Source organism: Neodiprion lecontei, chromosome 1 (assembly GCF_021901455.1).
Source record: "Neodiprion lecontei isolate iyNeoLeco1 chromosome 1, iyNeoLeco1.1, whole genome shotgun sequence".
In the NCBI taxonomy this organism is placed as follows: Eukaryota; Metazoa; Arthropoda; class Insecta; order Hymenoptera; family Diprionidae; genus Neodiprion; species Neodiprion lecontei.
The window spans coordinates 11,640,137-11,655,123 of NC_060260.1; the positions used below are offsets into that span (position 1 = coordinate 11,640,137).

At 37.9% G+C, this 14,987-nt stretch overlaps 2 protein-coding genes and 1 long non-coding RNA gene across 7 annotated transcripts in view; 1 reads left to right on the top strand and 2 right to left on the bottom strand.

The window, feature by feature from the left end:
- The window catches only part of LOC124293993, a 73,202-nt gene that overhangs the window by 35,969 nt on the left and 22,246 nt on the right, over positions 1-14,987 (top strand). The gene's annotated exons all lie outside the window — the stretch shown is intronic.
- On the bottom strand, positions 2,533-4,693 carry LOC124293998. Its single transcript, XR_006903868.1, has 3 exons — positions 4,578-4,693; positions 3,390-3,501; positions 2,533-2,651 (listed from the first exon to the last, which is right to left on the bottom strand). It is a non-coding gene; the product is annotated as an uncharacterized LOC124293998 (long non-coding RNA).
- On the bottom strand, positions 5,580-9,681 carry LOC107224414. Of its 3 annotated transcripts, none has more exons than XM_046737249.1 (6): positions 9,378-9,681; positions 8,427-8,715; positions 8,071-8,310; positions 7,929-8,017; positions 6,946-7,338; positions 5,580-5,915 (listed from the first exon to the last, which is right to left on the bottom strand). In XM_046737249.1, the coding sequence occupies exons 3-6, from the start codon at positions 8,306-8,308 to the stop codon at positions 5,790-5,792; spliced, it is 846 nt and encodes a 281-aa protein (XP_046593205.1). In that variant the 5' UTR covers positions 8,309-8,310; positions 8,427-8,715; positions 9,378-9,681; the 3' UTR covers positions 5,580-5,789. The 3 variants fall into 3 exon arrangements, with proteins under 3 accessions (XP_046593205.1, XP_046593202.1, XP_046593199.1); XM_046737246.1 differs by lacking the exon at positions 9,378-9,681 and adding an exon at positions 8,716-9,308 and having other exon boundaries at positions 8,427-8,617; XM_046737243.1 differs by lacking the exons at positions 8,427-8,715; positions 9,378-9,681 and adding an exon at positions 8,716-9,313.

The following is a 14,987-nucleotide window of genomic DNA, read 5'->3' on the forward strand; positions in this document are numbered from 1 at the left end:
GCGAGGATCTTCCCTGATACCCCTTCTTCTACGAGAGAGTATCCCACGAGGGAATTGAAATTCTTTTTTTAATTATCGGCTTGTTTGCAGTTTGTCGATTCAAACCCGCCGCACTATCAATTGTGTTTTGAATTTTTCCGCCTGTTTTTTGTTTCAAATTTTCCCGCCGGTTTCCTACCTTACTTACCGACGGAACAGAAGTCCGCAAGCTAATTGCGAATTGAATTTTTATCGTAAATTTATCGACAAATTCTTGCAAACGTTCTGTCCTGCTTCGATGTGAATTCTTTCGTATCCAATTGATGAAAATCAGGTACAGGAGAAAAGTAATCAGTTGTGATGAATATGTGATTTGTTTCCTGGAGCTTAAACTTTGCGCATTTAAAAAAATTATCAGTGGTACTTTAGATCTTGCACAGTAGCACCTTAAAGTCGAGACACCGTTGAGTGTTTATTTTGAACTTCCTTAATGCGGTCGGCAAATACGTTATTTAATATTTACAACGTTATCAGCATGCCGTCACCAACCGCGTTTATCATCATCTAATCAGCGAGTGTATATGGATTCTATATATAGGTGTATATACAATTACATGTGTAACTGGATACCATTGTAGAGATTCGAGCAGGTCTCGTGGTCATATTGTCATACAAAACGGTTCACTGTTTATTTTAAAGACCTTCTCACACTCCAATTACGCTATGTGCATAGTTATGAGGTTAAATTTTCAAGGGCAGAACAGTCAGTTTATCTAAACAGGCACCTATGTACCGGTTTTATTTAGATTTTACGACACCGTCCTTCTCGCCAATGGCTGTAGGGCTTGCTTCTGTCATTCTCGTGCAAGCTGCTCGGCTGGGCATGATGATGTAATTTCGGGATTCAATGAAATACCGCTTTTTGTCATGGTGTAAACCTAGGTGGGTGGTTCCTTTTCAAACGAAGCTGCCAGGTCACAGGCTTAAACTTTACGTTCCTATTTCTGGGAACTAATGACTTGTCGATTATATGTTAAATTTCTTTCCCAATTCCCTGATCCAAGAGATCTAGAACGTTTTTTCCGGGTTGTGTAATCAGTGAGAGTAAAATATTTGCAGAAAACATTAAAAGTGAAGTTTATTCACATTCAAATTATATCATTCGATATTTTTAACACAATAACTTTGAACTTAAAACTTTTTTCATGGCTCGATTAAAGGCACGACTCAAACGGGATGATGCGGTGTAGCTACGGCTGTTGACAACTGATTTCTACAACTGGAGTTACCGACTATCGGTTATGAAGTATTGTATCGTTTAACCATCGGTGGATAAGGTAGGAGCCTCGCACGGAAATCAGACGGCGGTAAAGCGACGTGCAAACTAACCGTTGCGCGTTGGCTGGTCGTGAATAAAAGTGAATAACACGTCTGGGTTCACACCAATGATAAGTTCCCTCGGTAAATAAGAACTACTGGCTGTAGATAGGATTGACACGCGATATTTAGTTCGTTTTGCATCTAAGTTTTTTCCACTTCTCGAGCATGTGGGCAGATCATTTAATCTGGGAAACATTTTGAAAGCACTACAATTTCAACTTATTCTGCGGTTCTACTAAAGTCTAATTTTCCCGGAAATGCCTATTTGTGTCGGTAATGATTTAATTTTGAGTTGCTTTACCGACACGGCAGATCGTTGATCTCGATGTCTATTTTACATTCCGCAGGGTTCATTTAGTCTGAAAAGACGCGGACAAATCGATTCTGATATGATAACTTCAGCTTCGAAAATTGTAAAAAAAAGTGAAGCTGATCTCTATGAATATTTTTAGGATACTTTGAGATGATTTCCAGAATGATACAATAAATTGATTGGTGTAAATCGATTAGGCACAGTCCTAATACGCTGCGAGCGATAGATCGAGAGTTGCAGCTAAAAAACAGAAGATTATCATCGTAAATTCTCTGCTGTTGGTCCTAAGATCATTCTAATGTCATCTCTGCAATCCTAAGCCTTCGATTAGTCTGTATAGGATCATACAATTAGATTCCACAAAAACAGATTTTTTACCCAAAAAAGTAAGGCTAATCCCTTTGGATTTTCGGTGAATATTATTGCCATTCTGAAGAGTGCTGAAATCAATTATTTAATGGACCATTCCGACTTAATTTTTCGAACGAAATCTATTGGACGCAGTCCCAATATGCTGCGAGCAACGGATCAAAAGTTACAGCGAAACAACGACAGATTTTCTTGGTCATTTCTCTGCTGATGGTTCCACGCTTTCTTTCGTGTGTTCTGTGTTCCTGGGAGTCCTAATGATTTAAAAAGGGTTATGCAGAAGGAATCCAAGATCAAAAATTATTTTGCCCAACAAAAAACAAAAAAAAAAAGTTCGGCTAACCCCTTTGGATTTTTAGCGCAAAATTTCACGATTTCAAAAAGAGCTGGAATCAACTGTTTGATGCACTATATTCACGTGAACTTGCGAGATCAATCGATTGACCGCAGTACAAATACCTACGCTGTGAGCAGCGGATGAAGAGGTACGGCCAAAAATGAAAGACTTTCTTTTGTCATTTTTTTGCTTCTGATCGTTTCTTCGTAATTTCTCTGCTGATGGTAGTATCTCTTTTGCGTTGCCGAATTCGTGAGTAGCTTTGCCTCTGTCCTAGGGAGTTTTAGCGCTGTCAACTAATATCGGAACGCACCCTTAGTGCAGTCGTACTGTACTACCATAAGTCATTTGTGAATGGTACTTGATGATGAGACGTGCCTCCGATCTAAGCTACCACTAATCTCTATATTCTCTATTCATTTCTATAACGGTATATCGCTGATGTTAAGCAACGACTGAATGACCCTGTATGTACAGTAATATTCATTAAGGCCTCAACTTTCCGGATGACTTTTTTTCGGTCCAAAACGAAATGAGAGGTCAATTTTATACGAGTTATGTGACAATGACTTCGAATCTCTCACGTCGGCTGCATCACTAGTCATGGTCACATAATTCGTACAAAATTGAACTCTCATTTTGTTTCGGACCGAAAACAAGATAACCGGAAAGGACAGATATTAACGAACATTATAGTAAAATGCATTAATGCCTCAACTTTCCGGCTAACCTGTTTTCAGTCCGAAACAAAATGCGACTTCGATTCTATGCGAATTATGTGACAATGCGGTCCATTTTTTCACGTCAGCTGCATCGTCAGTCATACTCACATAATTTCTATGGAATTGAACTCGCATTGTGTTTCGGACCGAAGGCAAGTTGGTCGGAAGATAAAGGCATTGTTGCATTTTACTGTACATACTTGTACCGATATATACGTAAAGTGTGTCATTGCGCATGTGTAGTTCGCATCGTAAACTACAAAGCAGAACAAACGACAATTTTATCTACCTCCACCATTTTCTTCGCCTACAGGTCCGTTAGGGTATTGGATTGGAAGGGTGAAATCCTTTGATGCCGATTATCACGCGCCACATCTCTCGTGAGCAATCGATATAGGTATCTACAAATATTGATGGAATTTCAAGCTTAACTTTTACGATGCAGGTCGATGCTCAGTAGAATGTGCCTTGCTAACAGACATAGTCGTGCATCTCGGACTATATCTTTATTATTTTACCCTGAATTTAAGCGTAATTCAGGAATGTACCATAAATTCAAGCGTAAAATCAACACGTTCATAAGAATTTGAGTGAATAAATCGATTTGAGTAATCCTATTATATCAAGTTAGGAAACTGGGGGTTTTTCAAATTATCCGGTTCCCATTTCGTCGATCAAAATTCACTTTGTGTACTCAATTGTATTCTGACGCATAATTGAAAGCATAGAGAAGATCGTTGTTCGTCCATATTCTAATAATATATACACATTAGATAATTTTTTTACCCCTACCGTCTCCTTATTTATTGCAATCACTATCGTTCGTATGTAATTTCTATATTTCTACCGTTTGATCTCATTTTATTTACACAATCTGTACTTCAATCTATTTGTATCTGATATGTATGTATGTATGTATGATAAGTTCTCCGTGCTGAGTTAAGTGCACATGGGCATGAATGCACACTGTATCTATTTCATTTCTTAATTTTCCACTAACAATTCCCGTAAATCCCATTAAGGCTATTAAAGGGTAAATATTTACGCACGTACGAGTGATTTTCGCGCCTTAAGTTCTAGATATTTAAGAAACATTTTAAGCATTTATTGGGTGGAAATTGTACGTTGGATGATTATTGTGGACGAAATAGTTGTGATGAGCTACTGTTGTAACTGAAGTTAGAATAAAATGTTAATAAAGTAGTCTGAATAGCTGACACATGGTCGCACCACATTGACATGGTGCCGTCGGAGTCAAGTGGAATCACATTTTAAGGATTATACAATGATTTTATGCACGTTAGAGACACTAAACATTATTTGACCCAAGATTCTAAATTATGCAAATTTAGGGGTGTAAATCACTCATAGGTGTGTACACCATGGACACCGCTTCACTGCCTTTCATCCGGAAACTTTTTCTGTTCACAATAATCAAAGAAAATTACCATCTCTTACTACAAAAATTGTCACTCACTCGTATGATTTATAAGCTGGAAGTCTGATGAACGTAGGTTTATTATTGCAAAAAATTTCATCTTAAAACATCCCCGGTAACACATGTCGTGAGTCAACTTTCAGAGGTCTTTACAAAGTCGTCTTTTTGTCATTCGTAGAGGTTTGTAAACGAATTACGTAACGCGAATTGGCGGAGGGGGGCGGGGCAAAAGTAAACGATTAACGTTACATTACAGTTGCATTACGTAACAATCGCGTGACCCGGGAAAATTGTTTTATAAGAGCGGTAAAATTGTCATTCGATTTCATCGGAACAAATCTCATAGATTTCTACGTAAGTTTGCGACAACATTTTCTCCAGTGAAGAAGCAAAATTGCATATTTTCATATTCATTTTCGTTTTCGAAAGTATACCCCATTGAATGTTTAATGTGTAAGTTCATAGCTCATCAATAACACATTGTGACCAATTCATTCGGAGTAATACACTATGTTTGATTTTACGGTAGAGTTGGTCGAGGAAGCAGAGTTGAAAAAAAAATGATTTTGAAACTTTGGCCATCTCTCAATCATCCTATAGCATTTACAATAATTCTTAGATACACGAAGAGAATAAAAGAGCAAATTTTACTTAAAACTGCGGCCTTGCGTTAAAAAATTCAGAATTGAAAACAGAAGTTTTAATGATCTTTTTACAATTTTCGAAATATTAGAATATGGTGTTCCGATTGTTCAAAATGTTTAAAGTGCTAAACAAAATTATAAGAAAAAAATCGTTCCGTCGTGGAACGGGTATCAGAATGATCGGATCGAAAAATAAGATTTTTCAGAATTTTTTGATATTTTTAAAAAATGCCAATTTTGAGATGGGTTTGAATAATCATAGAAAATTAACGGATGGAGGGAAAAATCGACAAATAATTGTGGAGTGCTTTTTTGCGACTGTAGAATCGTCTGAAAAATCGTGAAGCGAATCAAAAATGATAAGGGAAAATCATTGGTCGACTTGACATAGAATTTCTCATATATTTATTTATTTTAATATTCAGGGTAATAAACAACTGATTTATTGAAACTGGATCTACTTTGATTTTAAAAAGATGTTGGAGTATGCTAATTTTGGCGCCATGCGGGTGATTGACGCGAGAAAAGATCGTAAAATGAAAAATACATCGCATAATCGGCGCAATATACGGTCGTGATAATAAAAATTTAAATATGCTATGCATCGTCAATATAATATTTTAATATAAACCGCAATACGATAATCTTTACTGAAATACGATGAAATTACGTCCCTCGTATGATAGGCACCATTTTCAGGGTTGCCAACACTGCTCCGTCCATCCATAAGTTCCTAGTTATGCGGAATGAGCAGAATGGAAATGTCATATGACAACCTTATTGTTAGCGTAGTTTGTGCAAGTTAATTACGAACAGAGGAAAAAAGAGAAGTCGACGGTGCTGGTGGACAACGTAGTTATATATTAAAAAGAAATCGGCAAAAAAAAAATGCAACTAACACCGTGTTGCTAAATTACTTGCCATAATCAGAAGATGCAGTTGGATTTACAAACTTCACTAAGGACGTTGGCACAAGATTTTAGTATCATATAAAATATCGTTTGACAAATAGTCCCGACTGATGAACGATTGGCAATAACTTTACGTTTTTTTGGAACTAACAATTCCTTTACTTGACAATATCTTTTTAAAGTATTGAAATAACTTGTACTTGAAACAGTTTCAAGATTATACCAAGGTTAAAAAAATACACAACAAATACTGGTTACGTAGAATCGTTTTACGTATAGATAGCTTTAAAAAAACATTGACTGTTCTAATTGATACAGTGAGATTTAGTGGTAGAAGCAGAAGGGATGTAGTCTTAATGATTGACAAAGCTGAGCTGCTATCTTAAATTACCAGACTGGATGATGCAGAACGATGAATGTCAGAACTAAGAATATTAATATTGTATTTCATAGTCATTGCGTTGATTTTTGGTACTTACTGCTGCATTTCAACTGTATATTGGGGAAAATTGCTGTCAATGACAGGAGCATAGTCACAGTCCGACATCTCAATAAGATCACCCGCATTACGAACGCTTCCCCAGTTTCTCGCTCGCGCACATCTCCCGCACTGACTCAACGTCAAAACCCAAATTACTAGCATGCGAACCTCTCAATAAATGCGCTCAGCCTGTGAGAGCCTGTGAGTCAGGAGCACACATATGGTGGAGGTATTCGAATTCGCGAAAAACTCTACACCTCAGGGGCTCTGGCGTTCTTATTAAGAGGTTGGATTGTACGGTTTACATGAATAAGTGTAAGTTATAAAGATATATAAGAATAATTTATTCAAGTTTCAATATGCTAACTTACATTCATCTCCAATTCGAATAAGGTGTTACTAATTCTGTGTTCTGCAATAGCACGTAATCGATCATCGAATTTGCGTAGTTTTGCCGCAATATAATCACCAAAGAGACTACATTCATCTTTCAACTGGTCAGATCTTGCAGGTACTTGTCGTAGGTAATCAAACGCCTCTGCATTTCTTTGGTCTTGATCAATGTTATTTCTTTTCAGTACTCGGGTTCTCAGAGTACTGAACTCTGTTTTCTCAGCGTTTAATGCTTCTTCGGCATCCGATGCCTGCAAGTTTTCTGATTCGATCTGTTCGTTTTTGAACTGGTTTCCTATGTTGTTACTGTCATCAAGACTTTCGCTGTTAAAATGCTCTGTTGGTATTTCATCAAACATGTTTTGCACATTCTAGAAACCACATCAAGAAAAAAACAAATAACTAATTGTACACCTATTATTTATGCATTCTGTCGGAGTTGCTTTATATAATTTCCCAATCTTTGTTCATGGTTTCTCAAAATTGTCACCTCCTTGAATATTTATTCTCACACAAGCACTTAGTTTTCATTTATCAACATTTTCAGATGCCGTCCAATCCAGAAGCTGGAATGGAAATTCTTGCCACTTTTGATAATATTAAAAATTTCTCAAACTATCGACGAACAACAATACTCAGTGGAAACTATTTTCTCAATTGAAAATCCCAGTTCAATACTGTCTTAATGACTGCAGTGGATGCTGATTACAATTTCATGTTCGCCGATAGGACATGGTGAAACAGCCAGGAGGCCTTGAAATTTATTATACCTTTGGGAAATGTACCTTTCAGAAGAAAACATAGTACTCGAGAAATAAGAGATGAATTGATAAGATTCTTTTGTAAAGCTGGTATGGTATTGTGGCGAAACGAATATGCTTGGACAAACATTCATTCTATACATCTTTAGCCTAACAATATTTGAAATTAAATCAGGATCTTTTTCAATAGAAACACTTACATTTAGAGTCTTGTAGGGTATATTTTTATTGTCCAGAAATTGTAGACTCGTGTAAGCAAACCATTGCGGTTGATGAATCTTACTTCGCCCTGTAAAATTGAATACTTTCAAGCAAATGTAACTTCGAGAAACGTCTCGTTACCTTTTCCTGTTTTATAGCGTTTTCTTGCTCGCGTCTTTTCACGCCTGTATGTGCTTTTGAGACTCTCTATTTTTTTTTTCAATTCTTCAGTACTCCTGCCACATTTTACAGCAATTTCTGTCCAAGCATCTTCCTTTGTTATTTTGTTATAATAAAGCGGATCGCGCGGGTTCCAAAGAACTTTTCTTTTACGATACTCGTTTATTACTTGTAAACACTCTTCCTGGGTCCAATTCATATCTGCAACATAGTTCAGCTAATGACATACGTACTTAATTGCTTGTGTCAATATCACAACTACTCTTCCTCATCTTTAGACTAGTAAATTAACTTTATTGTTCTGAAATTTTGCTCACTGATATTCAATGTGTGTGGCTAGGGTTCTAAAATTCGCGCTGGATCATATTCACGCCGCCTACTCCCGAGGCAGTTTCGGCGCACAACCCGAGGCAGTTTACCGAGCCTCGTATTACCGTCCACATATTATATGCATCCTCGTGCGGCCAGATTCATCTTGCCTCATGCGTATACAGCAAGGATATACGGCCTATCAATTCCGTTTGGGCAATCGGTGACAGTTGAAACCAGGGAGATTATAATAAGGATCACAAACTGCTGTGCAGCGTATGCATTAAACTATATTACCTGGAAATTGAACCATTGAACTCAATATACTGGAATGCTCGCTGATCTATGTTTCGTACAGTACTCTGTACTAGGCGGTGAGAAAAAAATAGTGTAGTTTGGTTAGTACACCTATATATCAGTGGTCCTAACGCATTTGTCTTATACATAGCGACTATCTCGCATAATAACTTTCAACACTCGAGTAATATGTTGTGATCAGAGAGTCGACATGGTTGCGACAACTGGCATGTGCCGTTGACGCAGTATTGCCAGATGCTTCACTAGATTGATTTCGTTTCTCACTAAAAATATTCTAGATTCACCGACTACAATTACAATTGGACTGTGGGAAATCTAGACCTGGCGATTGAATTACGTCACTACCGGTCGAAATGGCATTTTAAATGGTTAATTTACGGATTTACGAATTTTGACAAATATCGTGGGAACAGATTTGAAAGTATACGTAACAGCTTTAATAGTATATCAAATGGAAATTTAAGTCGGTCTCGATTAGAACCACAAATTAGAACTAAGGCATGTGTATATTTAACTCTAGGTAAGTAAAATCAAACAAAAATGGGTATATGTACGATGAGAACGCTCGTGAATACGAAACCCAAGAAAATGACAATGCGCGTCGATGTACGACAAAATAAGTTTATATATTTGCATCACACCTCGGCTTGTCCCAAAGTACAGTTACACCCGTATTCATAGTCCCTCCTTATCTCGAGGATAAAGGACGCCTTGATGAAGGCTTCCTTGAATCTCAGAGGCGTCCTCGTTTCATGGTCACAACTTGGCTCTCCCTTCCAGAAGGAAGACATATTTAGGGATATATGATTGCTTATGGTGGTAAAACTGCTGATCGAAGCCCCACTCGGCTATATTTAAATCTAACTCGAACTGCTTAGCTCTCATTGTCAAGTTGCGTCGGTTGATGAGAGCGTATAACCTCAAAGAAGTTAACCTGTAGACTGGTTGTGATTCGCGTCATACGGTGCATAGACGCCAAGCACAAGCGTAAGCGTTGGCTACATGACACGAACCAGCCAATCGCAGTGCCGAAGGTTTCCTCAAGGAAGCTCGAGACCTACCTTGAAAGAAGGAGGCCAATATGGCTCCTTGTTCTGTCGAGGAAAGTCTATGAAACGTGAAATGAGGAACAAGGAATCCTTGTTCCTCAAGGAAGGACTATGAATACGGGTGTAATTGGCCTCCTTCTTTCAAGGCAGGTCTCGAGCTCCCTTGAGGAAACCTTATGTATTTTGCTGTTTACATGTGAACACGAATTTTGAAACATCTAATTTTCTACCTATTCGATTACGTTGGCAATGGGATCAGTCCACGTATCACCGACAGCCGGGCGCGAAACAGGCTCAATCTTCGTAAGTATAACAGAATTCAACAATACAAATTTCAAATGGGTTACGGCCAGCCAGCGGTGGCGCTACGGGCTGACTCCATTGTCAACGAAGGGTGCGTTCCGAAACTAGCTGATAGCGTTAAAAACTCCCTAGGACAAAGGCAGAGGTGGTCGGCTCACGAGCTACTCACGAACTCGGCAGCGCAAAAGAGATAAAAGATAGTTGACAGCACTGGGAGTTCATTTCGGAACGCAACCGAAATCGACTAGGGACAAAATTAGCTGTTCAGTGTCTATGTCTGCATGTTATGTACCTACAGTATATTCAACTTACGTTCTGGAGGCTCCATGATGCTATGAAACAGTCAAGTTCAGAATAACACAACTAACCTGCCCGCACCAGACTTCTCTTTCTCGGGCCGATTGAGGGTCGGCTTAATGCATGCCAGGAAGTAAAAGGGATACTTCCCATACAGGTATAAGGACAGAATGAAGAAAATTGGGCGCTCGTAACAACCGATCTTCCTTCTCTCTCTAGTGACGCATGCGTAGTACTATTACAACAGCAGTTTGCGATGTATTCAAATGTGTAAGGTTATTTAGAGTAATGAATAGTGGAAAATCGTGCTTTTCACTGTAGAAGAAGATTATGTGTTACGAAAATTTTTAGCTGATTTATTGAGTTCGTGTTATAGAAAACGTATGATCGTCGCCGTCAACTTATTTATTTTATTACACAAAACTATATAGACAAGCGATTGAAACATGAGGGTAATAAGTAGGGGTGTGCGCCTGTTGATATACCAGTTTTATTTCGGTATCTTCGTCCTAGAAATGTATCGATGTGGGAATCATTTGTCAATAGCGATACTGAAATATCGAGATTCCGGTATATATCATAATATCGTAATATTGGTTAATTAATATGGAAATATTGAAGGTTCGCTAAATCTCGCAATACCGAAAAACCGGTATGTATAGACGGAATATTAAGATTCGGTAGACAGTTAATATGGTTTTATCGTATATATGTATATATTGTAGACATGGGAAATAATATGTTTCGTATATATATATTTTCTAAAATATTAGGTAACGAAAATATCGTTTAAGGATTCTTGACCTATAAACAATATGAATCTGAGTTTAGAATATCTTGCCTACTGGCATTCACCGTTTCCAGATGCTGTTTACATTCAACAACGTTACTAACAGAATTTAAACGATTTTACCGTGAAATGCGTTACTGAGGCAATTTGGTTAATTTTCTAGTGAAATGTGCTCGCATGATGAGTTTCTAGTAGTCTGCTTCAATTTCCGTATATTTTCAATTGCTTGAAAAGGTTTAAACAAAAAATTCGCAAATGGAAATAATTCACAAATCGTCGGTCTGCGGGATACTCAAAGTATAGATGTATCACGTATATGTACATAAGTAGGTACATGCATAACACAGCCAAACAAAGTGTCTTGTTCTGGTAGTACTGGAGCAATTCCGACACTGGATTCGGATTCAGCACATCCAACACATATTGGTATGGTGGTCTAGTCCGCTGGACAAGACACTTTTTTTCATGAGGCTGTGTTATTATCGAGGATAAAAGCAAAAAGTATACGCATTAAGTACGTGTAAAATAGAAAAGCGAGGGCAGCGGGGATCTTCAATGAACCCTCCGCGTTGCCCGTTCCGATCCCCTGGACCGCCCTTCGCGCCAGTTAGCCATATACTCGGGTTCGAGAACAGGTCTGATCGATTTTGGAAGGAGCTTATTTTCGAGCTCAGCCCAGCCCAACGGGCAATGTTCGGGTTACTCGACAAGCTGATCGTGAGCGAAACCCTTCGGCACTGGTGCACTAGACCGTTATCTAATAAACATCTAGAGTAGAAACTTAGCCTTTCCTATTTCCTTGGGTAATTGGAAGCCAAAAGTCGAAGGACCACCCTTGAGAAATCATGATATTTACACTTCTCTGGCGGGAACGTCGCTTGGCGATAATCGCAAGACGTCTCGTCCCTGGCAGCGCTGCAGCGCTCTAATCTCCGAGGAATTCTGTGGGTTTATGAGGATCTCGTCTCAAGATCTGACACTCATCGAGTTATACGTCGGTGAATATCTATAGCATATCCATTTTCGGCAAACAGTACAAGGAGAGATACTTATTGACAAACAGTTGTAATCTTATGTGGTTATAAAATTATTCATTCCTCAACAGATTTTATAGTAAACTTCACACAAATTCTCGACTAATACATTATAAATCATAGCGTTGGATTTGCAAAAGTCTTTTTGTAATTAACACGCACTGAGAGAAATCTCATTTTGTTATAGTTACTAGGAATTTATTGTACAACAAGTATCGTCACAGTAATGTTGAAATATAGTTCTAATTACAAGAAAATGTGGTAAAAGTATAGTCAACTAACAATACTAAATCTTCTGGGAATAGCAACATTAACCTGTTCGCTGGGTGTACTATATTATTATAAAGGAATGAAATCAAAGGAAATTAACTTTGAAACAGCGCAATGAGAAAATAAAATGTCCTGCAAAACATTTTTTTGTTTTCTGTGTTAACAGTGGCCGGAAAATGATCGGCTGACGTTGCAGACACATTGTTTCTATTAAAACTATGTTTCTAATTTCTCTTAAAATCACGATCAACTCGACTCGATGAGATGTTGGAAGGAGCGATGTTCGATCTACTTGATCACTAAAGCCTGCACCTGCACCGACTGCTCTAATCGCTGCAGCATCCCAAGTCGCGACTGGAGGAGCATCGATACGACTACTGTGTATCAAATTGCCCACTTTCTCGGGGAATCACGCATAAAAAACATCACCTCCGAAAATTTTGTTCGAGTCTGGGAAACTCTTGTATGTCAATACGAAAACAGAGGACTTGACTACTCTCATATCATGGATTTTTCGCGATGTATCGCGTTGCGAAAAAAATTGTACTCTGGTTTTTCACCGAATTTTTTTTGTGACGTATGCTATACGAAATGAGAGGGTGTACCATCGAAATTGCCGGTTATTCTCGACTCTGAGGATCATGCCTGACTCTCGTTTAGGGTAAACCCTCAAATTAAAATGGTAAATTACGTATGATCTTAAAACATCGTGGGTCAAACGTCAATGGTTTAAGGTGATACCTATCCCGAAATTTATTTTGTTTCAGAAGATATGTCAATCTTATATTTTATCTCTCGTTGTATATCTTCTTCAACTAATTTACCCGGCGTAATGGTTAGGAAAGAAGCAGACAATAGATGCGACAATCTTTACTGTGCGTCATTATTTTACTTTAAAATTTACTTTACCTTTACATCCTCTAATAAACAAACAAATAACAGTTATTCGCCTTAATTCGTTATTCACAACCTACGATGTACAAATATACATTCGCGTACACAAAAATGGCAATGTATGGCGAAGTATATATTCTCAATGACTAAAAATCACGTGTGTATTGTCTGCACTCAAATCATACAGGAAGCAGAAAACTCGAAGAATAAATCCTCAATTTGCAGGTAAACTTCTACTTGGGGGTTGGCCCTGAATTTTGAGGCAAACCGTCCGTTCGGGAATACAAATGTACCGCGTTAAATTTAGTGTAAATTCAGGGGTTAATTTGGGGGCTTTTCCGTAAGGATCAACCCTGAATTTGAAGATTGATCCGGAAATTTAGGGTAAACTATCAATTAAAAAGTACTAATATATCCCTCAAAGTTGGGGGTTAATTTCGCCGTGAATTCGGCAGTCCATTTGGGTTTTTTTTTCCCCCACGAGGGAAGCCCTATCATTTAAATCAGTTAAAAAACGAAAAAATTGTAAATTATTATTTACCGTATTCAACGCAGGTTCGAAATCCTCTTAAGAGTGCACGATAAATTTTTATTTCCACTATATAGGGACACAATTTGATCTCGTAATATATTCTGTACGTGTCTAAATTTAAGTTTTCTCAGATGTTTGTCAATTTTTCGTTACTCTAGCTCCAGACCTGACCTTAATTCTTCTAAGCACTCTCATGAATATAAAGAATTCGTTTGTTACAAAGCGAAACGAATTCCCAACATATGCTTGCCAATTAAATGAAAGAGGACGGGAAGAATTAATTTTGTAAAAATTACACACTGGATAGAGGAATGACAACACCGATAAAATTCAAAGACGAAAGTCTTACGACAAGTCTGCAGTTCGTAGCGTTGACGTAGTAATAGTAGTATTGAAAAAAATCTATTCGCAACTGTAACACTTCTCATTGTCTAACTGATTCTAGTTCCAAAACAACTCTCTTTCGTAGTTTTTTCCATTTAATTTTGCAATAATTTTTTTCGAAAGGTAACACGTTTTTCTGGAAAGTCCAAAACGTTCTGGGAATTAAGGATTGCACTGGTTTGAGGAGAGAGTACCTATTCCTAGTTACAAGTTTTCCCTTCGTCTTTCTCATCCGAGAACTTACACGCCTTTCTATTACCACAGCAACAAAAACAAATGTTGAAAAGGAAGCTGACTAGCAAGAGTGGTAGCATTGATTACAATAACATGAAACAATGGAAATATGTTTGCTTTTCTATCTCGATAGAGCACTGCGAAAAAATTGTGTTACCAACAAACGTGGAGGAAATCTCCAAAGTTCTACCACTCTTTGGTTACTTCATCACCCAGCTCGATTCAGGTAATAATGTTTTGCAATGGGTTTTAACGATACGAACGAAGGCTTCGCCGGCAGAAAGATAACCCAACTAACATCTACACCAAGTAAATATCCCAGATGTAACTTCCGTTGCCTATCTGCCGGCAAGTGTCGTTTTTTTCGTTATACTTCTAGAAATCCTTACAGCATATTTCATCAAAAGTGCAAACGTTTTATATGCATTCAATGCTCCATTGACCGTGTATCGATTCTCCATTGG